This window comes from Spinacia oleracea, chromosome 6 (assembly GCF_020520425.1).
Source record: "Spinacia oleracea cultivar Varoflay chromosome 6, BTI_SOV_V1, whole genome shotgun sequence".
NCBI lineage: Eukaryota > Viridiplantae > Streptophyta > Magnoliopsida > Caryophyllales > Amaranthaceae > Spinacia > Spinacia oleracea.
Window position 1 is genome coordinate 142,478,899 of NC_079492.1, and position 27,630 is coordinate 142,506,528.

The 27,630-nt window shown below is 38.8% G+C and overlaps 3 protein-coding genes across 3 annotated transcripts; 1 reads left to right on the top strand and 2 right to left on the bottom strand.

Moving 5' to 3' along the window:
• Nucleotides 1–217: 217 nt before the first annotated feature.
• LOC110784305 (L-gulonolactone oxidase 2-like) lies at nucleotides 218–4,755 on the bottom strand. Its single transcript, XM_021988747.2, has 5 exons — nucleotides 4,394–4,755; nucleotides 3,112–3,534; nucleotides 2,232–2,487; nucleotides 1,549–1,650; nucleotides 218–1,376 (listed from the first exon to the last, which is right to left on the bottom strand). The coding sequence occupies exons 1-5, from the start codon at nucleotides 4,631–4,633 to the stop codon at nucleotides 610–612; spliced, it is 1,788 nt and encodes a 595-aa protein (XP_021844439.2). The 5' UTR covers nucleotides 4,634–4,755; the 3' UTR covers nucleotides 218–609.
• Nucleotides 4,756–7,356: 2,601 nt separating this feature from the next.
• Nucleotides 7,357–11,451, top strand: LOC110790126 (uncharacterized). The gene is made up of 4 exons (XM_021994887.2): nucleotides 7,357–7,877; nucleotides 8,064–9,090; nucleotides 9,213–10,225; nucleotides 10,309–11,451. Exons 1-4 carry the CDS (start codon nucleotides 7,698–7,700, stop codon nucleotides 10,912–10,914), a joined length of 2,826 nt encoding a protein of 941 aa, XP_021850579.2. The 5' UTR covers nucleotides 7,357–7,697; the 3' UTR covers nucleotides 10,915–11,451.
• A 1,581-nt stretch (nucleotides 11,452–13,032) lies between these two features.
• On the bottom strand, nucleotides 13,033–17,787 carry LOC130463667 (uncharacterized). Its single transcript, XM_056832869.1, has one exon. The coding sequence runs from the start codon at nucleotides 17,785–17,787 to the stop codon at nucleotides 13,033–13,035; it is 4,755 nt and encodes a 1,584-aa protein (XP_056688847.1).
• Between the last annotated feature and the right edge of the window lie 9,843 nt (nucleotides 17,788–27,630).

The window sequence follows — 27,630 nt, forward strand, 5'->3', positions numbered from 1 at the left end:
AATTGATAGTAAAAATATTCTGATGACACATAGCCTACGTGGCGCCTATATGTACCAATTAAACTGCGACACGTAAGATTGTGACAACTAAATGTTGTCGCAACTTGCGACCTTTATCATCACCCTTTGATTTATTCGATTTTTGGATTAGTTTATGACGGGTCTAAATACCCTGTTGTTGAATTTTTCACATAAAATACGAAATTTAAGCCGCCCGTCATAAATAGTTTGTCATCAATGAGATTTTTTTTAGTGTATGTACATATTGTAGGGCCCGTAAAAAACGTGGAAACAGCCAGCAGCAGCAGCAGCAGCAACAGCAACAACAACAACAACAACAACAACAAAAACTCCGTATTTAACACATCAAGTACTAAAAAGAAAGATATTGAAAGAGGAGTTGATCGATAGTCATGAAAGACATCTACATACAATGATATTCCGATGTAAGATCAAGATAGAGATAGAGATCGAGAATGTTATAAACTAAAGCAACGTAACGCTCGTTGATGAACTGGCCCTTGTAGTATCGATGGGTCTAGTGGTTAAGACCGAGAGTCTATTTACGATACGTTAATTCTAGTGGCTTTTGCATGGAAAAAACCTCGATCAACCCTTGTAGGCAATTAATTTAACGTCATCGATTGAATTAGCCACACAAGTATTATTTGTACCAAGTTTCCTACAAACTTTAGCTTCTGTATAGACTCGACCATTCTCACAACTATATCCAGAACCACAATCGTCGTTTGTTGAACATATACACAACCCTTCTAGGGCACATCCTAAGCTAGACGATGATGATGATCCTTGTTTCAACCCTAAGATAAAGTCAGTCCACTCACTTGAAAACAACCCTAAAGGATCATACTCTTCCTTAACCCTAACAAACTTTCCTCCATCCTTATACTTTCTAATCACACCTTCAAACGCCACATTGCGGTTCTTCCCCCAATGCGGCATCCCGCCATACTTGGAGATAAACAATTGCTCAATCTCGTCATATATATCAGGAAACAGTCGAGGAGTCGAGGCCTCTCTTGTTCTGTAATTCATTATGTCAAACTCGATTACATCCTCATCCTTTCCTAGATAAGCACTTGAGGCTTTGACGTACCTCATTAAGATCCCAAAGTAGGGCTCTACACCACATAAAGATGTAGGCTCCATACTAACTAGCCTTTTGATGTCTTGAATGAAGCTGCTCACCTTGTTTAGAGGCAAACTAATTGCGTTATTGTTGAAGAATAAACCCTTTATTCTTGGATCCCATCCACAATAAAGATTCTCCACAAAATCATGCTTATGAAGGCATGTTCCCGAACATTGCATTTTATTTTGATATCCAATAACAGGGTAACCAGTGAATGTGAGGCCTACATGTACGTACGTAATGATTATTAACAAATATGAAAGTGAAAATGGAACGATAAATATATGATGTACGTAACTTACGGGGTTAAAATTAAAATATGTCATGGCCGGGGACGACTTTTACACAATTTTTTTCGCAATAATAAGAAACAAATGATGGTATAGGTGCATTACCGTCATTTTTGAGTCCAAATGCCATTTCTCTGTATCCTGTCGCGATTGACATTGTACTCATGCAATATAACTTGTCACAACCATTGGATTCTAGGAACTCGTCTGAATAGTGTAAAATCAACAATGAGTAAGAAACTAACCAAAAACCTAACAAAATTAATGACAAACAAACAAAAAACCCTTACGAAAAAACGATGCAAAATCACATGAATCAAGCCCTGTTCTGCTGTTCATATATCCGTTAAGTCATAGACACATGTATTGTAGACGTGTTTTTTAGTGTTGCAATTTACGGTCTTTACATATATTTCAGCTTACAAATGGATAACTTTTATGGTACGACTTTCAAATCTCTAAAATATTGTCAAATTTAGAATACTAATTCTAAATTATTTTTATCACTATGTAATACTACCTCCGTTTCAGAAAGTTCTTTACGCTTTGGAAAATGTGTTCAAAGTATGAAAACTTTGACCGTAAATTCCCACTATTATATACATCAAAATGTTACATGTAAGATCTTGTTAGATTGGTCTCGTTATTCATTTTGAGAATATTAAATTTTTATAAACTTTTTCCATACAAAATTGGATATATTAACGGTCAAACATTACACCGGAGTCCGTGCAAATAGTAAGTGTAAAGATCTTTTTGAAACGGAGGAAGTATAACAGTACGTTTACCTATTTTTCGGACAGATTCTATAGCCTGTTGTGGCACAGGGTAGAAATGGAAATAATCATAGATACCATCACCAGCGGTTGAAGTGGGCACCCGGTCATCAATTCGATATATTGCTTGGAAGCGGCTTGGCAACCAAGTTATATCTGCAAACTCATGTTGAAGACCAAATGTCAACGCTTCAACTTCAAGGTCATCGTCATCCTTTGTAATATATGTGATGCTTCGCTTGAACAGTGGTTCTAATTTAAATGTCACCTTCAATAAACAAATTTATACTTCAAATTTCATGTACGTTCAGGCACGTAAAAATGTATGTAGTACTACAACCGTTTCATAATGATATTTACAATTACTATTTGCACAATAAAAATGACTTTATAAATGACTTAATAAAATATGATAAATTAATGGATGAGAAAAGTATACGAATAAAGTAAGAGAAAATGAGTGGAAAAATCTAAATTTTGCGGGGTTAAGGGGTAATGAAGATGATACATTTTTATATCCAAAAATAGTATACAGCACAATGAAATAACATTATAAAACGGGTTAAAACGGAAAACGTAAAGATCATTTAATTTTGAAACGGATGTAGTATAATATAATCACTACTAATTTAAGATTTTTTTGTTGGTGTTAACTCTGTTACCCGGCCTCTTTATTTTACCTAAAATAACCGTGTCAGATCCTCGACACTGTACTCGGACATGATTTGGTATGGACATTTGATTTTGGACTAAAATGATGCATTTTTTTCACAAAAAAGTAGTGTCATACGTGATACGTACACTGCACTTGAACATGTTACTTGTATTCAATATGGATATCCAAGCCCGGACAAGATATATAGGCCGGGTGTATAAGTTTGTTACATATTACCTGGGAAATGACTCCAAGAACACCAAGTGAGATCTTTGCTGCATTGAGATCCTCATCTCCAACGTTAAGTGTACGAACCTTGACATAATCATCCTCGGGATGACCAGGACTAACAATGTTTAGGCTGACAACATAGTCATGAACTGCACTCCCACGGCCCCAAAGTGAGCTTCCATGAGCACCAGTTCCTAACATTCCACCAACTGTTACACCGGACCAATACGGAGAATTGGTTAATGCTAGGTTCACTTTGGCAGCCTCGTCGATCAGCTGTTGTAGAGTCATCCCACTTTCCACGGTCATTGTTTGTTCTGCTATGTTGACATTTATTATCTTGTTCAAATTCTTTGTGCTTATTATTAATCCATCTTCTCCATCAGGGCATACCAATTTTGTGAAGCTGTGACTATGTTTCGTTGCTACCTGCATTACAAAACTTAATCCAATTATAACAACTACTACTCCCGTACTCCGTATACAAGTACATTAACTAAATTGTGTCTCAACTTTCGACCTTTATCATCACCTATTTATGTATATTCGATCATGTACTCCATTTTACCCTTTTTTTTTGTATTTATTTATTGTTAAAACACTGTCATATAGATATTGTTATACCCCCGATCCCAATTTATATTTTAACTTTTTATAATCAGTCGTATTTTATTAAAAAATATATATTTGGCCGTATTTAATTGAAAGATACACCTCTTATTTTATGCATGTCATGATTTCCATTTCCAATTATATTAATCTTTTCTCTCTGTTTTACGGTTCTCACACTTACTCGTATCCTTTCTTTATTATAATAAATAATTCACCCACTATCAATTTCTTACAACAAATAATAACTTAACTAGTATTTAGGCCCGGACGATGCCCCGGGTGAATACATTAGTAACATTCACAATCACATTTACTTATATATTATTGTATTTGCAATGATAACATGAAACATGAAATAGCTTAGTGGTAAAAGCTTTATTGTTTAAACTCAAGGTCATGAACTCAAACCTTACGCCAAACCATGTTTGATTTTTTTTTTTTCATGTGTATGCAAAATTACATGGAACGGACGACCATAAACAGAGCGTCACGTGTCACGTATACTTTTTTATAGACGCCTTTTAACAAATAGTATAGATTCCCCATTTTTATCTTATATAATAAATTCAATTTACCTTGCTAAAATTACGTGCCGATCAAACTGTATCTTTTAATCAAATACGAATGATTTTACCTTAATTTAAAATGAAAAATTGGTGAGAAAGAAGCTTACTACCTTAATTTTCCTCTGGTTTTTGGTTGCATCTTTGACATAAGAAATGAGTTCATATTCATTTTCTGGGTATACAGCGTTAGCAGCACGACAAAGGCTTCGGTCCGGAAACGAGCCGTAGGCATTTGTGATGGTGCATGGAGAGTTTCCAGAAGAGCATTTGATGGGGTCTTCTGGAGGATCACAAATAACAACATTGTTCCAAAGGATCGAATAGCTTAACACAAGTATCCAAATCAACATTTTTTTGGATATTTAATTTGGAAATTAAGCAAAGGAAAAGGGTAAGTTAATTATGAAGAACAAGAAGATTAAGTTAGACAATATATAACTCGATCTAATAATGACAATGAAATATAAGCACGACAAAAAATGAATACTACTACATCCATTATTCATTAGTGTTGTTCCAGTTACTAAAATCTTAGCTGTCTAATTACTAATTTAATTATATTACCAACAACATGTAAGCACGTACGACAGACTACAATGATGTTTAGGGTTTCCATTAATTCCATGGAAATTTTATACTACTAAGACTTTGAGATTTTTACGAGATAAGCTTCTGGATTTTATTTATTGTAAAATTTTCCAACTTTCTCTGTTCTAGACCTTCGAATGCGAGCTTTCGATTTGATTTTAATCGGCCTCCAACACACACGTACCGCATTTTTAAACATTACTCCGTTTGTCTCTGTTTTTTTTTTTTTTTTTTGAGGGAACTCCGTTTGTCTCTTTTTACCTTGTTCTTTCTTACAAAGTACTCCGTATTTGATTTTATTCCAAATACAAAGAATAAAAAGAGATAATAGAGTATTGTTATTTTATATTCGGAAATACACATCATAATATAACTAATGCTAAACTAATATAAACCTGGTCCACGCTAACTGACAACGAAGTAATTAATTTGTATGGGCAACATGTGTAACTGTCACGTGACAATTATTTTGTGATTTTAAATAGTAACTATATCCGTATTACAGTAACTATGTGTTTTAAAGAGTTACTATGTGTTTTGTAGAGTTTCAATGCGATTAGTGTTTAGCCCACTTTATATACGTTTTAAACTTTTTTATTTTTCAAAATTTCAGATCTACATTCTGTTCATTTCTCTTTCATTTCTCTCTCTTCATTTTCTCTCTATGCTTTTCAAAATTTAGCCCAAATTTCTAGGTTTTGTTCGATTTTCTTTGTAATTATCTTATACTTCTTATAATTGAATCTATTAAATGAGGAAAATTTGGAGGAAGTAGTAGATTAAGAAGGAGGTTCGTCGTTGCCAAAAACGAATCGAAGAATTTGCGCTCGTCTACAAATCTTCGCAAGAATTTTTAGAGATCATATCTCGGTTTGTTGTTTTTTAAAGAATATTAAGTCTATTTTTATTTAAAATTGAAAATATTTGTTGTTTTGGAGAAATTGATGTTTGTGTTTTACCGAAATATCGTTTTCACTTCGCGAATTCGATCAATGACTTCACGATTTCAAATAGTAATTATATGAATAATACAGTAACTATATGGTTTAAAGAGGTACTATGTAAGTTTAATGGTTACTATATGTGTATAATAGTTTAGTTAACTTTAACTAAGGGTAACTTTTAAGCATTTTAGTTAAGTTTAACTTCGGTCTACAATATTTATCGTACACCCCATGTAAGTAAGAATTAGTGAATTCACTTTCTATCGGCCGGTTGTCAATTCTTACGTATGTCCTGAGAGAATTCTTGCCAATTAACTTTAATAAATACTCCCTCCGTTCCTTAATGTTCTTCTCATTTGGAATCTTGACTCTATTTACAATGGAAAATAATCTTTTAAATTACGTACGACCAATATATAAGAAAAAATATAGTCATGTGGAGTCTTGTTTGATTTATTTCAATGAATACTTTAACAATACGTCTCAATAAATACTTTAACAATATGAAAATTTTATAATTTTTGGTAATACGTAATTAGAGACATTAAAATATGCATCGAAAAATGTGCCAAATTGAAATAGGAAGAACATTTAGGAACAGATGAAGTACTAAGTATTATTCTGTGTTTCTATCACCAGCAAAAAAAAAATTAATATTGTTCCGGTGTGATTTGGGAACGGTTGGAGATGTCTTGCTGGTTGAGTGCTACTGTTATCCTGTTGATATCCTGCGCAGATAACAAAGATGAACTAGCCTCGAGGGTGATTCGAGGATCCCCCCTCCGATGCTAAAGTCAGATATGATGAGTGATAAGTATTTTGGTTTTTAGTGGAAATGATTGTGTTTGCGTACCTTTTGTCATAAATGAAGCCCATATATATAGGCGCGGGTCGGGCGTACGGACAAATGGGTCCTACCCGATTGATAGCGACCCGTTGACCTCTTGGTTTGGTCACGTGCCTCCCCCCTACCGGCTTGTAAGAGATGCTGGTAGGGAATAATAACTGCCGTTAAGGATTAATAATAACTGGTCACGTGCCTCCTTAACAGTTTGGCGATGCTACCAGCCAGCTGGTAGCATACCCGTACAACTAGCCCCCTCAGAGTGAGCATATCTGTCTTGACTGATGTGCTTGCTCTGAAAATAGTGCTCTCCCTACAACTAGCCCCCTCAGACTGCGCGCTTTCCGCGAAATGCTGGTGTGTTTATGTGTTAAGTGCTGATTAGCTTTCTCGTAGTGAATACCACCTGTAATTTTGCTGAAACTAAGCAGATAGGGTGTCCTGCTCCCTCTTACCGATATGCTCCTTTGGGGATGCTTGGACGCTGACTAGTCCCTTTGAGATTTTGGATGCTGACTAGCCCCCTTGAGATTTTGGATGCTGACTAGCCCCCTTGAGGTTTTGGATGCTGACTAGCCCCCTTGAGATTTTGGATGCTGACTAGCCCCCTTGAGATTTTGGAATTTTTTAGGAAGTATTTTGAATTTGTACCGCTTAAATTTATTCCACGTGTGATGCATCTGCGTGCTATGCGACGCGTGTCGCTTTATCATTTTATTTCAATGGCTGAGATTTGCTCTGTCCTTTCAACTGCCTTTAACTGTCAAATCGCCCGTTTTCCTCGATTTTTGACTATTTAACTTTCTTTTCTTAAAACGTCAAAACACTTTCGCTCTTTTCTTCAAACTTTTCTCTCTCTTTCTCAAATCTTCTCCTTTGTTCCTGCGAGTTATTTTTTCGGCGCTGTTTCTGTTGCTGACTGCGGTGCTTGCGGAAGTGTTGTACCTCGGTTCTGGGCTGCTAAATTTCCGTTGTGCGAGAAGGTATAGTCTTTTTTGTTTTTGTTTCTTCCTTCGTATAGGTTTATATTTGGGTGTAATGTCGAGTGAGCGAGATAGTGATAATGTGTTGAGTGGGGCTGGGTATGACGATGCTGACCCTGCGTCTACCTCTGAGGATGTCAATTTTGAGGATGATGATAAGCCGTCTGCCTCTGACTATTTTGAGCCGTCTTACGAGGATGCTGCAAAGGAATTACAGGCTCACATGCGCAAACAGGTACGAGCCGACATTCGTCATGATTTGAATTTAGTAGATAATTGCGAAACAATCCCGGCAGTGGATGCTCCCTCTATTGCCCTTGAGTACGAACTTCGATCATGGACGCAATTTATGGACCCTGCCGGTAAAGGATATGGTGACTATGGCACTAATTTTGGCAATGTTGTTGTGTCTTTCAACCAGGATGCCGTCAGGGGTGCCCATCTAGAGGACGTGGCTGGTGGGAGCCGTCAGATGGATGAAGGGGAGGTTAGCAGTCGTGCTAACGATGTTGCGGGGTCCAATAACTCCGCCGGTAGCGGTGGGGGAGATGATGAGGATGCAGGGGATTCAATTTTGGAGTCTGATGATGATATTGGCCGGTTGTGGGATGATGGTGAAGACGTGACCTCTCTGTGTGAGCAGGTATTGAGAGAAGGGGATCTGGATGTGGAACCAGATTCCGATACGGAAGAGATGAGCTACAGGGTTGAGAGTCCTCCTCCTGCTGGTAGTGCCGTTTACAAAGCTAAGATAATCAAATCTTTTCGTGATAGGGCTATCAAAGACGACCATCCGCGCTGGGCCAAAGAGTATTTGAAACTGCCCAAAGGGTACCGTCTCGTGATTCCTGCTGAGGGGAGTGTGATTTTGGATTGTCCTCCCGATCATATTGGCGTGTATGCCCATCATCTAGATTTCGGCCTCCGATTTCCTCTTCATCCTTTTATAGAGAAGGTATTCCGGGCTTGGAATGTATGTTTGGCGCAGGTAACGCCTCAGGTAGTGAGGAATGTTGTGGCTTTTACCTGGCTGCTATCTTTTAAACAATGGCCCCAAACCATTAACCTATTTAGGCGGCTGATTTGGTTGAAAAAGTACAAGAAGAAGTCTGGATGGTGGTCTTTTTACACCAAGGCAAGCAAAATGACAGTCAACCCCAAGCTGTCTAGCTGTAAAGATTGGGAAAAGAAGTTCTACTGGTTGAGAGTGCCTTCTGATTTCCCCATTCGGACTCGCTTTCATCTCCCCCGCCCTCATATGAACCATTACCCCATTCGGGAGTTGGGTTTCAGGGAGAAAAGGGCCCATCAGTTTGTGTCATGTTTGCATGTTGACACCGGTTTGCAGAAGTCTGTGACCGTTCCTAAGTACTGGTTGCCTCCTGCTAAGTATATTTTGGGAAATGGGCCGCTGTCTGCAGTTGGCTTGTGCCACACCCATACTCTTGGTATGGTCGTGGGGCTGATAGCTATATCCCCCTCTTATATTGTTTAAAGTATGCTTTTCTTGTTTTGTATGTAATGTTGTTTGTCTGTTTTTAAATATTTTTTGCTTGTTTTTTCTTACCAGGCCTGCATACTCTCAACTTTGCTATTCTTGGCTTGGGTAAAGACGGTCGCCCTACTACCAACAACCCTCCCAATCCGAAAGGCGTGTTTTCCACTCTGTCGACCTACGCAACCCAAGCCAACAAAAAGCGTGGTTCAACTCGGGAGGAGGTTGTGAGTGAGTCTCCTGCTAAGAAGACAAAAAGATTAAGCTCCATACCAGCTCCCAAACCACTTTCCATCCGTGCACCTACTGGAGTTGTTTTCAAAACGACTCATACTGCTCCTGACAACCCTGCTCCAAGACCTGTCTTCAAGACCGTCCATACTGCTCCTGACATGGCTGGAGGTTTTAAAAGTTTGGATTGCGGTCGTGGTGCTGCCCTTACTGGCAGGCGTCCTCGTGATCGTAACCAACCCTTCGCTCGGGTGAATCGGTCTCGAGTGGACGGTACTACGCAGCCTGCCCCTGATAAGTCTCAGCAGAAGTCTCCTGAGAAAGGTTTTGAATCAGCTGCCGATGTGAACATCGCAGGCCAAGGGGGTGATGCTGTTGCGGATGTTGAGCCGATAGCCCAACCAGACTTGATGGTTGTGGATCTTATGACTCCAACCCGTCAGAACCAAGAGCAAGAGGTAAATGATACTGATGTTGCTGGTATGGGCCAGAAGACTCCTCCTCTCATGCCTCCTACTCTTCATACTTCTTCTGGGTATGTTCGCCCTAGCCAGAGTGCTGGTACCAGCTCTGGTCTGAACATGGGTGTCTTTGTCCGTCCTGGGGAGTGGATTGAGAAGACTCCGATTTGCCTATCCCCCAGGAAGATGAAGTACTTTGAGGTTCCTCCTGGTGAGCCTGATGAACCCTGGAACCCTAAAATCGATCTTCTTCGTGGTGAGTCGATACTCACCGACGACTGCAAAGGGGGTGGTTGTATGGGTTGGAGGGCTTTGAAGGATCTGGCTACTCCTCGCGACAATCCTGCTGCTGAGATTGACGCGCCGGCTGCCCAACATATGAATGATATGCTCAAGGTATGCAATCGGTGTTGTTTTTATGGTATGCTTTTTGTATATATATGCAATCGGTGTTGTTTTTGACGAATTGTCTTTTGTAGGCCTGCAACTCTGCTGTGGAGCTTGTGAAGCTGTACCTCTGCTACCAGGAGCAGAATGAAGACCTTCAGAAAAGGCAGGCTGATCTGGAGAAGCAGGTGAGTGACGCCAAGCAAGATCTGGACCAAAAAACTTCTGAGCTGAAAAGGGTGAAGCAACGCAACGAAGAGTTGGAGAATGTTGCGAACAAGCTGGAGGCAGAGGAGGCCAAGAACAAAGAGCTGTCTGAGAAGTTGCTGGAGGCGGATGAGAAGGCCAAAGCTGCTTACAAGACCGGTGCTCGGGATGGTGCCTTGCGATTTTCTCGGTCCCAGACCTATAGTAAGCGTATCACGGATAGTCATAACGGTGGCTGGTTTGCTGCCCACCGTTGTGGCGTTCATGGTATTGGCCTTACCAAGGAGGACTGTGAGGATATTGAGTATGCCTTCCTGGTGGAGGAAAAGCACAAGGTACCAACCGGTTGGGAGTCACAGATCATTCCGGAGGAGATCATTCAGAATGCTGATCCCTTGACTCTCCCTCCCATTGAGCTGAAGGAAGAAGACTACCTGGATCCTGCCCTGCTGTCTTCCAGTACCAACCAGACGGATCATCAACAAGTTTGAAAGTGCGGGCAGTCATCACCGGTATCATCCTGTGGTTCATCTGGCGTTGCTGCTTTTAAAGATTAGTTTATTTTTTTTAGACGCACTTTTGGTATCAGCTGTTTGTGGCACTTTTTGCCCTGGGATATTTTATGTTTTGTTTTTGTAAACTTTACCTTGTGCCATTTTTTATCAGCTAACAAATGTCAGTTTTGGTGTTGGCTGTCGAATTTGCTTTATTCAGATGGTGTTGCTCTTATGCTTATGATATTGTGTTGTTTGTTTTATTTTTCTATTTTATGCTTGCCCTTATTTATGCAATTGTGCTGTTTGAATCTGGTATTTTACCCCGAGTCAGCAAGCTGATAGTAGCCTTGCTGACTTACTTTAAGGGTTTTGAATCATGATGTTTGACTATACATTACCCCGAGTCAGCAAGCTGATAGTAGCCTTGCTGACCTACTTTAAGGGTTTGATTCGTATCACCCCGAGTCAGCAAGCTGATAGTAGCCTTGCTGACCTACTTTAAGGGTTTGAATCACGATTTTTGATTATACATTACCCCGAGTCAGCAAGCTGATAGTAGCCTTGCTGACCTACTTTAAAGGTTTGATTCGTATCACCCCGAGTCAGCAAGCTGATAGTAGCCTTGCTGACCTACTTTAAGGGTTTGAATCACGATTTTTGATTATACATTACCCCGAGTCAGCAAGCTGATAGTAGCCTTGCTGACCTTACTTTAAGGGTTTGATTCGTATCACCCCGAGTCAGCAAGCTGATAGTAGCCTTGCTGACCTACTTTAAGGGTTTGAATCACGATTTTTTGATTATACATTACCCCGAGTCAGCAAGCTGATAGTAGCCTTGCTGACCTACTTTATGGGTTTGATTCGTATCACCCCGAGTCAGCAAGCTGATAGTAGCCTTGCTGACCTACTTTAAGGGTTTGAATCACGATTTTTGATTATACATTACCCCGAGTCAGCAAGCTGATAGTAGCCTTGCTGACCTACTTTAAGGGTTTGATTTGTATCACCCCGAGTCAGCAAGCTGATAGTAGCCTTGCTGACCTACTTTAAGGGTTTGAATCACGATTTTTTGATTATACATTACCCCGAGTCAACAAGCTGATAGTAGCCTTGCTGACCTACTTTAAGGGTTTGATTCGTATCACCCCGAGTCAGCAAGCTGATAGTAGCCTTGCTGACCTACTTTAAGGGTTTGAATCACGATTTTTGATTATACATTACCCCGAGTCAGCAAGCTGATAGTAGCCTTGCTGACCTACTTTAAGGGTTTGATTCTTCTGCTTTGAATTCCTCGACTTTCTTTCATTTCATGGACCATAACAGGCCTGGCTCAATCGGCCTTTTTGGGTTAGTGACTACACATAAAACTTTCTAAGGACGCTGGCGTTCCATGAATTTTTTAGTGCTGTTCCACCCATATCCATCAGCCTAAAAGCTCCTGGTACGATTTCTTCCCATATCTGATAAGGCCCCTCCCAGTTTGGGGTTAACTTCCCTTGGACCTTTGCCTTGCCTGTAGCTGCAGTTCTGCGGACCACCAGGTCTCCTACTTCAAGTTGTCTGTGTTTTACTCTTTTGTTGTAGGCATTGCTTATGCGCTGCTTGTAAGCCGCCGATCTGATTTCTGCTCTGAGTCTGATCTCTGGTAGAAGATCCAGCTCCTGCTTTAACAGTTTACCATTCTTGTTTTCTTCATAATGCTGGATCCTGAATGTAGGTAACCCTACTTCTGCTGGTATCACTGCTTCTGATCCGAAACATAGACGGAATGGGCTCTCTCCCGTTGCTTCCTTAACGGTGGTTCTATTTCCCCAAAGTATCTCTGGAACAATATCGGCCCAACCAGCCTTATAGTCGTCTAGCTTCTTTCTCATTGCTGCCAGTATCTGTTTGTTGGCAGCTTCTGCCTGTCCATTGCTTTGGGGATGACAAACAGAAGAGTAGGCAAACTTGACTTTGTACGTACTCAAAAAACTTTGAACTGGTGAGCAATCAAACTGTACTCCATGGTCCATCACGATTGCCATTGGTAATCCGAACCTGGTGATTATACCTTTCCATATGAACTTTTTGACCTGATTTGCAGTTATCTTTGCCACCGGCTCTGCTTCTATCCATTTGGGAAATAATCGACTGCCACTATCAGATATTTTCTTCCACCGGATGCCGTTGTGAATGGTCCCAGAATGTCCATTCCCCACTGGGCGAACGGTATCGGATTTAGGATTGGCATGAGATCGTTTGCAGGACGATTAATGACTGCTGAAAAAACTTGACATTTTTCACATTTCTTGACGTACTTTTGTGCGTCTGTTAGCATTGTCGGCCAGTAGTATCCTTGCCTTTGGCATTTCAGTGCAAGGGTTTTTCCTCCCTGATGATTTCCACACACTCCTTCATGTATTTCTTCTATAAGTCGTGCCGATTCGTATGCTGATATGCATCGTAACAGAGGCAAGCTAAAACCCCGTTTGTAGAGTTGGCCTCTGATGATTACGAACCAGCATGAGTTTCTAATCAACCTTCTTGCTTCCGTTTTTTCTGCAGGCAGGGTTCCATCTCTCTTGTATGCCCACAAGGTGTCATACCATTCAGGTTGGCTCGTGATTACCATGACCTGATTTGCCAATACTTCAGTGCTCCTTCGGTGCATGACCTCCATCATTACTGATTTTACCAGAGCACTTGAGCTGGCCAGTTTTGACAGGGAGTCTGCCAACATGTTCTCTGATCGGGGTACTAATTTTATTTCGAAGCTTTCCAACTGTGCCGCTGACTGTTTAAGCTTTTCGGCGTATCGTTTCATGGATTCTTCCTTCGTTTCATATTCTCCTGAGAACTGGTTTGCTACCAGCTGTGAGTCGGTTGTAAGCCTGAGCCTACGAGCACCAGCTGCCGTGCAGATCTGTATGCCAGCGATTGCGGCCTCGTATTCTGCCTCGTTGTTTGATGCCTGGAAAGAGAACTTAATAGCATACTCGAACTGGTCTCCTTCCGGTGAGGTAACTATTACCCCCGCTCCTGACCCTGATTTGGTGACCGAGCCGTCTACTGCTACTTCCCATATTCCTTCCTTTATTTCCTCCTCCTGGTATGATGCTTCGACTATGAAGTCAGACAGTGCTTGGGCCTTTATAGCCATTCTGGGCCGATATTCCATGTGAAACTCTGATAGTTCAATCGCCCATTTTAGGAGTCTACCTGATGTGTCCATTTTTTGCATTGCTTTTTCCAGTGGGTAGTTTGTGAGGACTTGGATCCCGTGTGCATCAAAGTAAGGTCTCAACTTTCTGGCTGCAATCAATACTGCCAACCCCAATTTTTCTATCAAGGAGTACCTCGTTTCTGCTTCTTGCAGGATGTGGCTGACAAAGTACACCGGTATCTGTGTTTTATCTTTCTCTATGATCAGAACTGCTGCTACTGTGTGTTGAGAAGCAGATATGTATAGCTGCAGCGTGTCCCCTTCCTCTGGTCGAGCTATTGTGGGTAGGACTTGCAGGTGCCGTTTTACTGCCTCAAAGGCTGCTCTTTCTGTTTCTCCCCACTTGAATTTCTTGTTTTGTTTTAACACGTTGAAAAAGGGCAACGCCCTATCTGCTGATTTGCTAATGAACCGAGTCAATGCGGCCATTCTTCCTGTTAACTTTTGCACGTCTTTTATGCAACCGGGTTCTGGTAGATTCATAATTGCATCTACCTTATCTGGGTTGGCATCGATTCCCCTTTCGCTTACTAGGAAACCCAGGAACTTTCCTGATCGGACCCCGAATACACATTTCTTGGGGTTTAACTTCATCCTGAACCTCCTCAGAGTTTCGAAAGTTTCTCTCAAGTCGTCGATGTGGTCACTGGCCAATCGGCTTTTAACTATTGAGTCATCCACATACACCTCTATGTTCCTCCCTTTCTGGGAAGCAAATACCCTATCCACCAACTTCTGGTAGGTTGCTCCTGCATTCTTCAACCCAAATGGCATAGCCTTATAGCTGTATACCCCTGAATCTGTGATGAAGGCGGCCTTCTTTCTATCGGCTTTACACAAGCTGACTTGGTGATACCCTGAGAAGGCATCCAGGAAACTCAAAAGAGCGTGGCCACTTGTTGAATCTACCAGCCTATCGATTCGTGGCAATGGATAGCAGTCCTTGGGGCACGCCCCATTCAGATTGGTAAAATCTACGCACATTCGCCAACTGCCATTTGACTTTTTTACCATGACTACGTTGGCCAACCATTCGGGGTAATCACAAACTTCTATGAACCCTGCTTCCAGCAGCTTTTCCACTTCTTCTTTTATTGCAGCATTTTTTTCACTGGAGAAATTTCTCTTCTTTTGCTTTACCGGCCTGACTGACTTGTCTACATTCAGACGATGCACTATGATGTCAGGGCTGATACCGGGCATTTCATCTGCAGAGAAGGCAAAGACATCTGCATTTTCTCGTAACAGGCCGATGAGATTGACCTGCTGATCTGCCTCCATATCGGCACCTATTCGTACCGTTCTTTCTGGAACTCCTTCTACTAATTCAATTTCCCGAGTTTCTCCATCTGCCGCTGGCCTTGGGATGCAAACCGGCCTTTCATCAAAATTTTCCATGCTCAAATCCCCTCTCTTTCTTTTGGTTGGCATGTTTGCTTCTCGGGCAAGGTTGGTTTTCGGCACCATCCTTCCTGGTGCCTTTATCGCTGTCAGATAACACGATCTGGCAGTCTCATGACTGCCATGTACCCTTTCTGTTCTTTCCAGATTTGAGAGATATATCATGGTCAAATGATATGTGGACACCACCGCCTGTGCGTCATGAATGAATGGTCGACCAATTATTACGTTATACGCTGCTGGTACTTTTATCACCAAAAAGTCGACCATTAAGTCTCTGGCTGATGATCCTCTACCTACTTGAACCGGTAGACGGATACTGCCTTCTGGATAGACGCTGGCTCCAGAGAATCCGATAACGGGATAGCTCACCCTTGTTAACTCTCCGTGATCTATGTTCAGCTGGGTGAAAGCTTCCCATAATATGATGTTCGCAGAGCTGCCTCCATCAATTAGGCATCTCTTGACGGGGAAGTTTGCTATCTCGAGTTCCAATACCAGCGGGTCATCATGGGGATATATAATGCCGCGACAATCGTCCGAGGTGAACGTGATGACCGGTAGGGGGATTGGTTCCGGCCATTTCCTTGCGCTATGGTAACTCACCAAATGCCTGTGCTCCTCTAGATTTCTTATTGCCCCGTTGACTGTACCTCCATGCACGGGCCCTCCAGAGATCACCCAAACCGTGGGTCTTTTTCCCCTGTCGGCCCCATCTTTGCCTGTTTCCGGTAATGACCGGATTTCTTGCCGGGATGGTGGTGCCTGTTCAATCCTACCAGTGGGTTGTGCATACCCTGGCTGAGTAGGTGTATATGGGGCATGACTATGTGAACTGCCCTGCCTGTTATTTCCTCCCTGGCCTTCCTGTCGAACCCTGTACTGGGATAGGTATCCCCTTCTTACCAGCTCTTCGATGTTATCCTTGAGCTCTTTGCAATGCTCCGTGTAATGACCATGATCATTATGAAAAGCACAAAAGTTCTTATTGTTACCTGGGGCATCCATCGGTAACGGTTTTCTCCACGCTGCCGATTTATTTACTGCGTAGATCGTGGCCCTGGCGGTGTTCAGGGGAGTGTACACCTGGTAAGCCCCTACCGGCTGTTGTCTGTTCGGATATCCTCCTCTCTGCTGATGGCCCTCCTTTCTACCGTTATCTTTCCGGTAATTGTGTTGCTGTATGGGAACATGATCCTTCTTGGCCGATTGTACTGCCTGATTTCCCCCCATGGGTGATATTAGCATCAGCTCATCACTTCTGATATACTCGTTTGCTTTTCTCAAGGCCTCCCCCAGCGAGGTAAATGACTTTCTTCCCAGGTACCTTTTGAACTCGCATTCCTGCATCCCTCTCAACAGAGCCAAGACGGCTATTTCTTGCTGTAAATCTGGTATTGTGATGGATTCGTTGTTAAAACGAGTAAGGTATTCTCTCAGCGGCTCCTTCGGCCTTTGTGAGATTGACATCAGCTCTCCAGATGTTTTCTTTCGTTCAACCTTGCTAATGAACCGCCTCACAAAGTCCTCTTGGATCTGCCGAAAACTGAATATCGATCCGGCCGGCAACTTCTTATACCAATCGGCTGCCACCCCTGATAATGTGGTTTGGAACACTTTGCACCACATGGCATCTGAGTCAGAATACAGCATCATGTGTTGTTCGAAAGCGGTGGAGTGATTTTCGGGGTCTGTGGTTCCGTTGTATTTGCACGTCGGCATCTTTACTTTCTCCATAGGTTGCTCCAGTATACCCCTGCAGAGTGGGGAGTCTTTGGGGTGTATGGTTCGCCTCATCGGCTCCTGATGAGGTAGATATCCTTCATATCTATTCCAACCTGGTTGTGGAGACTGTACGATGTACTCTTCGTGATACGGTGTCGATTCCCTACCAGCAGGAAACGACCCTTCTTGCTCTGACACCGACTCCCGGCGTCTAGTGGACCTTTCTCTGCGCCGAGAGCTATGCCTTTTTCTTCTACCCGGATTTTCACTCTGTACAAGTATTGGTTCAGGTTGTGCTGGCAGTACCACTTCATGCTCTAGGGTTTCGTAGAGATTTCTAACCGGCATCACACCCGGGCGGTTGCCGGTAACCACGATCTGATTTCCCTCCGTCCTCCTTGAGGACAGTTCAGCCATTGCTTTCATGACGGCCGACGCCGTCAGCAGCTGTTGTGGTGTGAACCTTTGGGACAACGCCGAGAGGTTGCTCTGAATCTGTGGGGGTGATGGGGAATCTTGTTCCCTTTCTTCCATGGACGTTTCGTCGTCTATGATCACGTCGTTCGGGTCTTCAAAACCCGGGGGGGCAATGCTTATCTGTGACTTGAGTGTTTTTGGGGGAGGATCTGTAAGTGGTGTGACTTGGCTGGTTGAGACAGGTAAGAGAGAAGGTTTGACTGCGGGTTGTGCTACTGATGTTGGTGTGATCACTGCTGATTGTGGGAGATTGTTGTTTTTTCTAGGTTTTTTGTTGTTGGTATCCATGGTGGCTGATTTACTTGACAAGGTTGGGAGATCCCCTCCTTCTAGCGCCAATTGTTCCGGTGTGATTTGGGAACGGTTGGAGATGTCTTGCTGGTTGAGTGCTACTGTTATCCTGTTGATATCCTGCGCAGATAACAAAGATGAACTAGCCTCGAGGGTGATTCGAGGATCCCCCTCCGATGCTAAAGTCAGATATGATGAGTGATAAGTATTTTGGTTTTTAGTGGAAATGATTGTGTTTGCGTACCTTTTGTCATAAATGAAGCCCATATATATAGGCGCGGGTCGGGCGTACGGACAAATGGGTCCTACCCGATTGATAGCGACCCGTTGACCTCTTGGTTTGGTCACGTGCCTCCCCCCTACCGGCTTGTAAGAGATGCTGGTAGGGAATAATAACTGCCGTTAAGGATTAATAATAACTGGTCACGTGCCTCCTTAACAGTTTGGCGATGCTACCAGCCAGCTGGTAGCATACCCGTACAAATATTCTAGTTGCTCCTCTACAAACTCGTGCACCATCGATCAGAAGTATATCATATGACACTTTAGTAATGGATTAATTTTACGATGACCCCTTTGACAAGAATTATCAGTTTTCCTAAATGCAAATCTTTCCAATAACTTGAAATCCTATTAATTTGATATATTCTAGAAAGAGACGCATCTGGGGCAAATAGTGTTATCGTGTATTTAATTTTAATGGGGTGAGAAAGTCTCATCTCTTGGTACACAGATCACAAAATCCTCACTATATACAGAATCTGTACAATAATATTTTTTAATGAAAAGATAATATTCAATAAAAATGAAACTTGATTTTCCAGGCTACTCCAATCAAAATAAATGGAATTCACGTACTTAGAAGAAAAGAAAAATAACACTCAAATCTCTAATTATATTAAATGTATATTTTATGGCTATCTTACAACCTGAACACCACTCTCGGATGTTAATAATTATATTTAATGTTTGAATTATTGATATTTGCCCCATTCAAATTGAAAAAATTAAGGCCTATAAATACGATCTATAGGTTAATTGGAATATCCAAGCATTGCAACAAATTAAGTCGATCTAACAAATAATAATAGAAAAAACCAATATATATATATATATATATATATATTGTTCAACTAAATAATAATGGCTCAACATCTGAAAAAGTCTATGGTAGTGTTGATGGTAATGGCAATGGTTGTAATGTCGGCCTTTGTTGTAATGGGTGATCCAAACCCAGAATTAGTAAAACTTCCAGCACAACTTCCAGCAAATGTGTCGGGTGCAGTGGATACTGATATTGTTAGTGCCACTGCCCCGGCTGGAGATGACGAACCACCCGTTAATGGTTGTGTAAATGTTAAAGTCGTTGGTGGTGTCATCATCTGTGGCAGCCTCGCAACTGCTTCCGTTTCCGATCCTTCAAATGATGGCAACTGAACTGTTCGATTGTTACCATCATTTTGCAACGACGTTATTTAATTATACTTATTATTAAGTTTACTTGTTTTATTTTCAAGTATTTATTTACTTCTACACTTCTACTTCTACTCATGTGTTTTTGTGCCTCTCGAAGGAAAGGGCAAAAAGAAAGGTCTCTCAGTTTGGTTGAATTTTATACAAGTCTCTAAATGATATTAATACTATCACTACGTACTTCCTCGGTCTCTTTTTATTCTTTACGTTTTCCTTTTTGGTATTTCAAAATGTTCTTTATATTTCTTTTTATATTATCACATAAATGACTTAAATTAGTATTCTATCCAAATTTGTGTCCAATTATTATTTTAACCATTTAAATTCATTGGGTCATTTAATCTCTCACACTTTTTCATTGGGACATAAAATTTTTCTCATTTCCCAATATCAAAATTTTGATAAAAGTGAAAACATTATAAATAAACGTAATTTATCTTGTTTAAATAAAAAAGATTGAGGAATCTCGATTCAATTTAATTAATCGTTAAAACGCGTGAAAAATATCAAACGTAAAGAACAAAAAGAAACGGAGGGAGTATATTTCATTCCTTTCTTAACGTTTTTGATTTTTACCATTTCGGTTTTAATTAATTTTATTTTTATTTGTTTATTTTCGCCCCACAAAAATAATGTGTACTATCTTCGTTCCGGAAATTAAGTACTTTACGTTCACTATTTACACGAATTTTCGTACAATGTTTAATCATTAATGTATCCAATTTTGTAAGAGAAGAAATTACAAAAAGTTGATTTTCATTTTGACAATATATATCGAGACAAATTTAATACGACCCAACATGATACTCCTTAATATTGTAACGTAATGTACAATTACTATTCGCACAATTATTAATCCAACCTTTACCCGATTTTCTTTAATTAAGCCTACCTATGCGATATTTCTAAATAATCCAACATTTATGACCCAACTACTATTATTAAGCCTGGATGACCGGTTACCTGCTACAAAGTCAAGGAAAATTTGTAATTATTAATCCAACCTTTGCCCGATTTTCTTTAATTAAGCCTATATATGCGATATTTCTAAATAACCCAACCTTTATGACCCAACTACTATTATTAAGCCTGGATGACCGGTTACCTGCTAAAAAGTTAACGTTAAAAACGTTGACAACCTAAAGTTGGTTTCCCTGCTAAAATATTGGACACGTCATCATCACTTGCCACCTAAACAAGGATTTCATTTTTTTTTTCAAAAAACCCTTAACCCTTCTCTTCTCTGTACCTTGTTTCAATTCCTCTCTCCTCCATTACTGCTGCTTCAACCACAATTGTACTGGTTCATGACATCATCAGCGATTTTCTTGTGAAAATAGGTGACTTCATCCACGCGCATTCAAATTTCGTCTCCAAGATCGTACAATTGAAGGTGAACTTACGAACCTTAGCGTTTTTGTTCCTGTTTTGGTAAATTTTGAACTTTGGCTTTCCTTGATGGTCAGTTCGTAAAAACCCGAGCTGTTGCAATAATATAATTTTTTTTTATGTTGTGGGATGTTGGTTGTTGTGGTCTTGTTGAAAATTTAGAAAGAAAAAAAACCTTGAATTTGAAGAAGATCCAGATCCAACAGGCAATTGTTTTACCCAAGCCATAGCAATTGCTGATTATTTTTGATGAACTTCGAATGGAGAGGTATGAGGGGTCGACAATGGTGGAGAAGAGGTAGAAGAGAAATAATGGAGAGGAGTTCAGAGATGAAGCAGAAAATCGCAGAAGAGATAGAGAGGAACGAAAATTAAAATACGGAGTAGCAATTAAAGAAAATAAGGGGGGGGGATTATAATTGTTATATGCCACGTAAGGGTGAATACCGCCTATAGCAGGTTAGTAACTTGTTAGGCTTAATAAGAGTAGTTGGGTCATAAAGGTTGGATTATTTAGAAATATCGCATAGGTAGGCTTAATTAAAGAAAATCGGGCAAAGATTGGATTAATAATTACAAATTTTCCAAAAAAATATGGACAAAGTAAGAAAAATGTGGGGAAATGTGGTTGTGTATAAGAAAAAAAAAGAATAAAAGTAAGAAAAAGTGATTGAAAAATGTAAATGGATGATGATAAAGGTCGTAAGTTGCGACAACATTTAGTTGTCGCAATATTCTTACGTGTCGCGGTTTAATTGATACATATAGGCGACACGTAGGCTAAGAGTCATCATAATATTTTTACTATCAATGCAATATTTTTACTAAGAAAATATGTAAATAAGGTAGTCGGTATAAATAAGGAAACAAATTAGAATATTAAGATTTTCCTAGCTTTTTTTGAAACATTTAAAATAGAATATATAAATTAAATATTTTAGTTTCCAGTTTAAATCATGACACATAAACATGCCATGTCATCATTGTGACACGGCTTAAATGTCGCATGTTGCGACCTTTATCATTTTCGAATGTAAATATTGTGGGGTAAGAAGGATAAGGTAGTAAATTTTCATGTGTAAAAATGGAATAAAGCAAAGTGTAAAGAATATTATGAAACAAATTAAAACGGAAAGTGTAAAGATCATTTTGAAACGGAGATAGTATACAATAGCGAGAATTTGGGGTCATAGTTTCCATACTTTGTACTAATTTGTCAAAATGTAAAAAACTTTCGGGAGTGGAAGTAGTGTATTAGGAATTATATAGTATATAGAATTCCTAGACTTATGTAAAGTTACCTAATGTTAATAGGTTCATGTTTTAGGAGTTTATGTGGTGTTAGGGTTGTGTAACCGTGTATTATAAATACATCAATAATAATATACGAAAGGCTAAGCCGTTTTCTCCTAATCTTCTCTGAGTTTAACATGGTATCATAGTGTAAGCTAAAGATAATTTATAGATTGTTTTTTTTTACAGCTATTACAAACAAAGAACAATACAATTATCCCATTCTCCTAGCCATACCAGCTAGATCATGGGCTTCCCTAATTTATAGATTCACTACAAGAATTTGTATCTTTAACGACAACCTAATTATGACGGGTCAAAAATCCCGTCGCAAAAGCCTTTTGCGACGGGGCTAACAACCAAACAATGACGGGAATAACCGTCGCAAATGTCTTTTACGGCGGATTTATGACGGGATTTTCTATTAACGACAGCCCCTTTTATGACGGGTTCGCGACAGGAAATCCCGTCGTTAATCAACGATTATTGGCCTTTCGCGACGGGAAATCCCGTCGTTAATAAAACAATTTCTTGTAGTGATTGTTGGAAGAGACAACTTTGGTGATCGAAAACCGAGTGTCAAAATAAAGTTTGAAGCTAGTGGTCCAATCATGACATGGTTGTTTGTTCATTGTGTAATCAACTGTCAACCGTAACTGAGATGATCGAGGAACAGGGCCGTCTTAAACATTTCGGAGGCCCTGTTCTAATCTTGTCCAAAACTAAAAAATGTGGCCCCTTATATTAAAAAGAAATTGCGATAATTAAAATATTACTTTATGAGCATTACAAATTTACAATACAATAGAAGGAAAAAGCAGTAAGTCATTAATACAAAAATGAATCAATGATAAATGGAAATTACAACAACACAAATAGTAGGAATTCACGGTAAGAATTGAAAAAACAATTTGTAATATACAAGCATAAATTTTGTAATTAACAGTCCCATAAAAAAAATTGAAATTAGCAGGAAATAAAATTAGCTAAAAAATCTAATATTTTTGCGAGATAAGCACGAATTCACTAAATTAAGAACTTGATAAGCACAAAAATTATGAGATAATCACGAATGAAGAAAAGAAATTGTAAAATTGTAATTAACAAGAAATTAAAACCTAAACCACAAACTAACTAAATTAAGAAGAAAACATTCAAAACAACAATTGTAATTTCGTTGATTTGATAAATTCGAAAATCGAAAATACCTTTTCCTCTGACTCTTGTTATTCATCTTTAACAAATCCCTAATTCCCTAAATTCCCAATCTGATTTTTTTTCTTGGAATGAATTTGATGATTTGTTTGAGAATAGTAGAAGTATTTAAGGGGTAAAAATCTAGCCATTTGATATGAAAGTAGCCTGTAATTTGCGAAAAACGGTTCCATTGATAACAAAATCTTTTGTTCTTCGGTAAATTTGAATATCTAAATAATCTGAATATCTAATGTAAAGCAGTTGAAATTTGAAAATAAAATTTTTGGAATTGGGAATTTGGAATAGGAAACAAAAGTAATTTATGGGAGATGAATGTGAGTGATTGAAATATTGAATGGAGTTATTATGGAATATGGAGCGTGATTCATGAATCTTGGGGAAGGAAAGTGGAAACTAATTCGGGAAGTTGGTGGGCTGTTGATGCGGTGATTCCCAGGAGCATTCTCATTTAATTTTTTTTTTTTTAATGTAGGTTGGGCTTTTCGAAAACGGGCCCTTATTTTTTGGGTGGCCCTGTGCTGTTGACCAGGATGCACAGGGCCACCACCGGGCCTGTCGAGGAATAATAATAGAAGAAGATGAACAATTGTATCATTATTATTTATTAACCTGAAAATATCATTGTGCAACAATCGTAAAAATCGAAAGTAGAAGGATACTTATTAAACATTTCCCACTATTTTAAAATTATAGAGGGATTAAATACAATAACTTATACTTCCTCCGTCTCGCAACGTTAATCACTTTCATGCATGCATGTGAATGCATAATTTGATTGTCATTATCTTAAATTCTTTTCAAGCAAAAATTATAAAAGGTTGATATTTTGAAAATACACATTGAGACGAATCTAACAAGATCCCACATTACTATGTTTCATTTAACATATAAATCACCAAAAATGGTCAAAGTAGAATATGTGAATAGTGTAAAAAGTCCAAACGTTGCAAGTATTTTCAAATGGAGAAAGTGCGTAATGCGATACAATAAGACCAATTTTTTACCAAACAGTTATACTTTTCAATCAAATAGTTACTCAATGTGATTAAATAGTTATATTTTATACTTTTTAATCAAATACGGAGTAGTTATAGTTTCTAGTTAAATATTGATATCAACGATCGTACGCAAGAGTAAAGAACAATATCTACATTATTGAAATTTAATAACAGCTCAATTAAATTTGAACTTATAACCTCCAGCTCCAGACAATTAATTGCTGGCTCTTGAACATAATTAAACATTATGAAAGTGGAATTCACGTATCTTTTTTATTTATTTCTAAATTATTACACGTACGTACAATGGTATATACAAGCTAAAGATTTTTCAGATATTATTGTTGAGGCAACTTTAATTAACTTGGGGCTGCAAATCGTGCATCAAAATAATAACAAGAGAGTGACATCTCTTAGCAAATATTCCCTCCGATTTGAAAATAATAGTATATTTTTCGGTTTTGTTTGTTTAAATTAATTATAATACAAGTAATAACTTTTATATTTCGATCACGTATTATTATTTAACTAGAATTATTAAGAACAAATCAAAGTTCTATAAAAAAAAAAATTACAATCAAAGTCGTTATCCATTCCAGAGGTACTTATAATTTATCTAACAACTTGAGCACTACTATCTCGATCAGATGTTAATTGATAATTCCAATAAATCTTATAAAATATTTGCCTCCTTAACCTACATATATAAATAGTTGGGGTTTTGAGGGGTAAATATTTAAGAATTATATTGTATCAAAATAATTTATAACAATATAGAATAACTGAAAACCAAAATGGCAAATCACTTGAAAAAGTCTATGGTGTTGATGATAATGGCAATGTTGGTCATGGCCGTTGTTGTTTCGGCTGCTCGAAACCTCGATGAAATACTGCCGGTGAACGTCAATGGTGGTGTTGTTAGCATTAATGGCACCATCGGAAACCCGACTAGCGGTTGCCTGAATGTCAAAGTGATTGGTGTCAAACCCTGTGGCAGCGTTACTGCTCCCGGGTTAACCGTTCCTAAGGAGAATGGAAACTGATTTTAAGTCATTTTTTTCCCGCAATATTTTCATCTTTTTGTTTTTGTTGTGTTCATTTATTTTTTCTTGAATTTTCTCTTCCTTTTTTTTAATGTATTTATCTAAATTCTAAGTGGGGGTTTCAAAAGAAAACTCTCTTCCACTTTCAAATTTTCATTTGGTTGAGTTATTTGTAAGTCTCTCAACTTACTTATTTGATGAGATTATTATTTCAATGGCACGGGTTACAACATAAATTTTATCTTTTATATCGGCATTTATTAGTTTTTATACTTCCTCCATATTTTTTGAAATGACACAATTATTTAGACCTATCAATGAACGATTTGAAACACTTATCTTCAATTATGGATAAGAAAAAATTATAAAAAGTTGACATTTAAAAAATATTTCACTACAAGAATTTGTATCTTTAATGACAACCTAATAACGACGGGTCAAAAATCTCGTCACAAAAGCCTTTTGCAACGGGGCTAACAACCAAACAAAGACAGGAACAAGCATTGCAAATATCTTTTACGACAGTTAACGACGGGATTTTCCATTGATGACAACCCCTTTTATGACGGGTTCGCGACAGGAATTTCTGTAATTAATCAACGATTATTGGCCTTTAGCAACGGGATTTCCCGTCCTTAATGATACACTTTCTTGTAGTGTTTACTGAGACGGATCTAATAAAACCCCACACGACTATGTTTTTTCTTTATTATAAATCACAAAATAAAGTCAAATGGGCTTGTATGAATAGTGTCCATAACTCAAGTTTGTCATGTAAATAAGAACAGAGGAAATATTAAACATTTAACATATAATATTGAATAGCTTAGTGGTTAGATCTTTTGTATTTTTTTCATAATGTCTCAAGTTCAAGCCTTATGGAAAACACTTCTCAAATTTTTCAAATGAAAGTTGATGGAATGAAATGATTGAGCGAGAGCATCACGTGACACATATGCATTTTAGAAATGTCTTTTAATATATTAGTATAGATTCATCATCCTTTCTTTTTTTTATAGTTCATTTCGCTTAGTCTTTTAATTATGTTACTTTCTCCGTTTCACAAAGTTCCTCAATTTTACTATTCATATGAATAAAACTATTTAAACTTTGAGCGCAATTTACACTTAAAAATATTAGAAAAAACATTGTCATATTGGATATTAATGGATTCTTTCATTGTTAAGTTTCCAAATAAATAAAATTTACTAACAAACAATTAAAGATATTAATGTTTAAAATGTCGATACTTTTTTATAACATTACATCTTTTCAAACAAGTTAAAAGGTGGCTTGCAAAACCATTCAGTACAAAATGGAAAAATGCTCATCAGTTAAAATTCAACGTGCGTGCTAACAGTGGCGGAGCCAGGAATTGTACATTGAGGGGGAGAGGAAGAAAAATGAAGCTAAAATAGGTGGGGGGCGGGCGAGGAAAAAAATGAAGCCAAAAAGTAGATATATAGTAGTGGGTAGGATTTGAACCCTTGACCTAAGGATTCACACTTACTAAAACAACAATAACCACTAAGCAAAGGAACATTTTAGTGATATATTTTTGTATTAATTACTCCTACTTATCTCTCTATTAATTTTATTTTATTTTAAATGTTAGGGGGGCGACCGCCCCTGCTTGCCCCCCTACCTTCGCCACTGCGTGCTAAAAGTATATGGCTATAGTGGATTATTGGGCGGGTTCGGTCATAGAGCAGATTATTGAACGGGTTGGGTCAAGGTCGGGTAATGAAAGAGTCATTTTAAGCGGGTCACGGGTTAATAATGGCCGACAGGTCAATAAACGAGCAAGAAAGAATAAGCCGTACGCGAATACAAGTGAATACGAAGGTATATTCGTAATTTTTTACTATATCATGATTATTTTATTTTTTAAAATATAGTGTTATAAGTTAATTTGATCTTATATTAACTTTGTCCAATTAATAAGAGCTATGCCCAATAAAAACTATATTAACTTAAACTTAACCTTATGTCTATTGGGGTACCATGTCCATGACCAGCTCTATATATGCTAAAGATTGTTTGAACTTTAAACAAATTATTGTACTTTCTCCGTCATTTTCTCTGTATACTCCGTATTTATTACTTTTGGTAGAGTTGAAGGGGACAGATCACACCTTGTGACTTTTAGATCATATGGTCGAGCCTATCAGCTGTGAAATACTTGAAAGTGGCTC

Excerpts from the sequence above, each read along its gene's own strand:
- LOC110784305 (XM_021988747.2), bottom strand. The coding sequence starts at position 4,633 with ATGTTGATTTGGATACTTGTGTTAAGCTATTCGATCCTTTGGAACAAT. Across the intron at positions 3,535-4,393 it reads AAAACCAGAGGAAAATTAAG|GTAGCAACGAAACATAGTCA; the intron begins GTAGTAAGCTTC and ends TTTGTAATGCAG. Across the intron at positions 2,488-3,111 it reads TTCTTGGAGTCATTTCCCAG|GTGACATTTAAATTAGAACC; the intron begins GTAATATGTAAC and ends TGTTTATTGAAG.
- LOC110790126 (XM_021994887.2), top strand. The coding sequence starts at position 7,698 with ATGTCGAGTGAGCGAGATAGTGATAATGTGTTGAGTGGGGCTGGGTAT. Across the intron at positions 9,091-9,212 it reads GTGCCACACCCATACTCTTG|GCCTGCATACTCTCAACTTT; the intron begins GTATGGTCGTGG and ends TTTTCTTACCAG. Across the intron at positions 10,226-10,308 it reads ATATGAATGATATGCTCAAG|GCCTGCAACTCTGCTGTGGA; the intron begins GTATGCAATCGG and ends TGTCTTTTGTAG.
- LOC130463667 (XM_056832869.1), bottom strand. The coding sequence starts at position 17,787 with ATGGAAGAAAGGGAACAAGATTCCCCATCACCCCCACAGATTCAGAGC.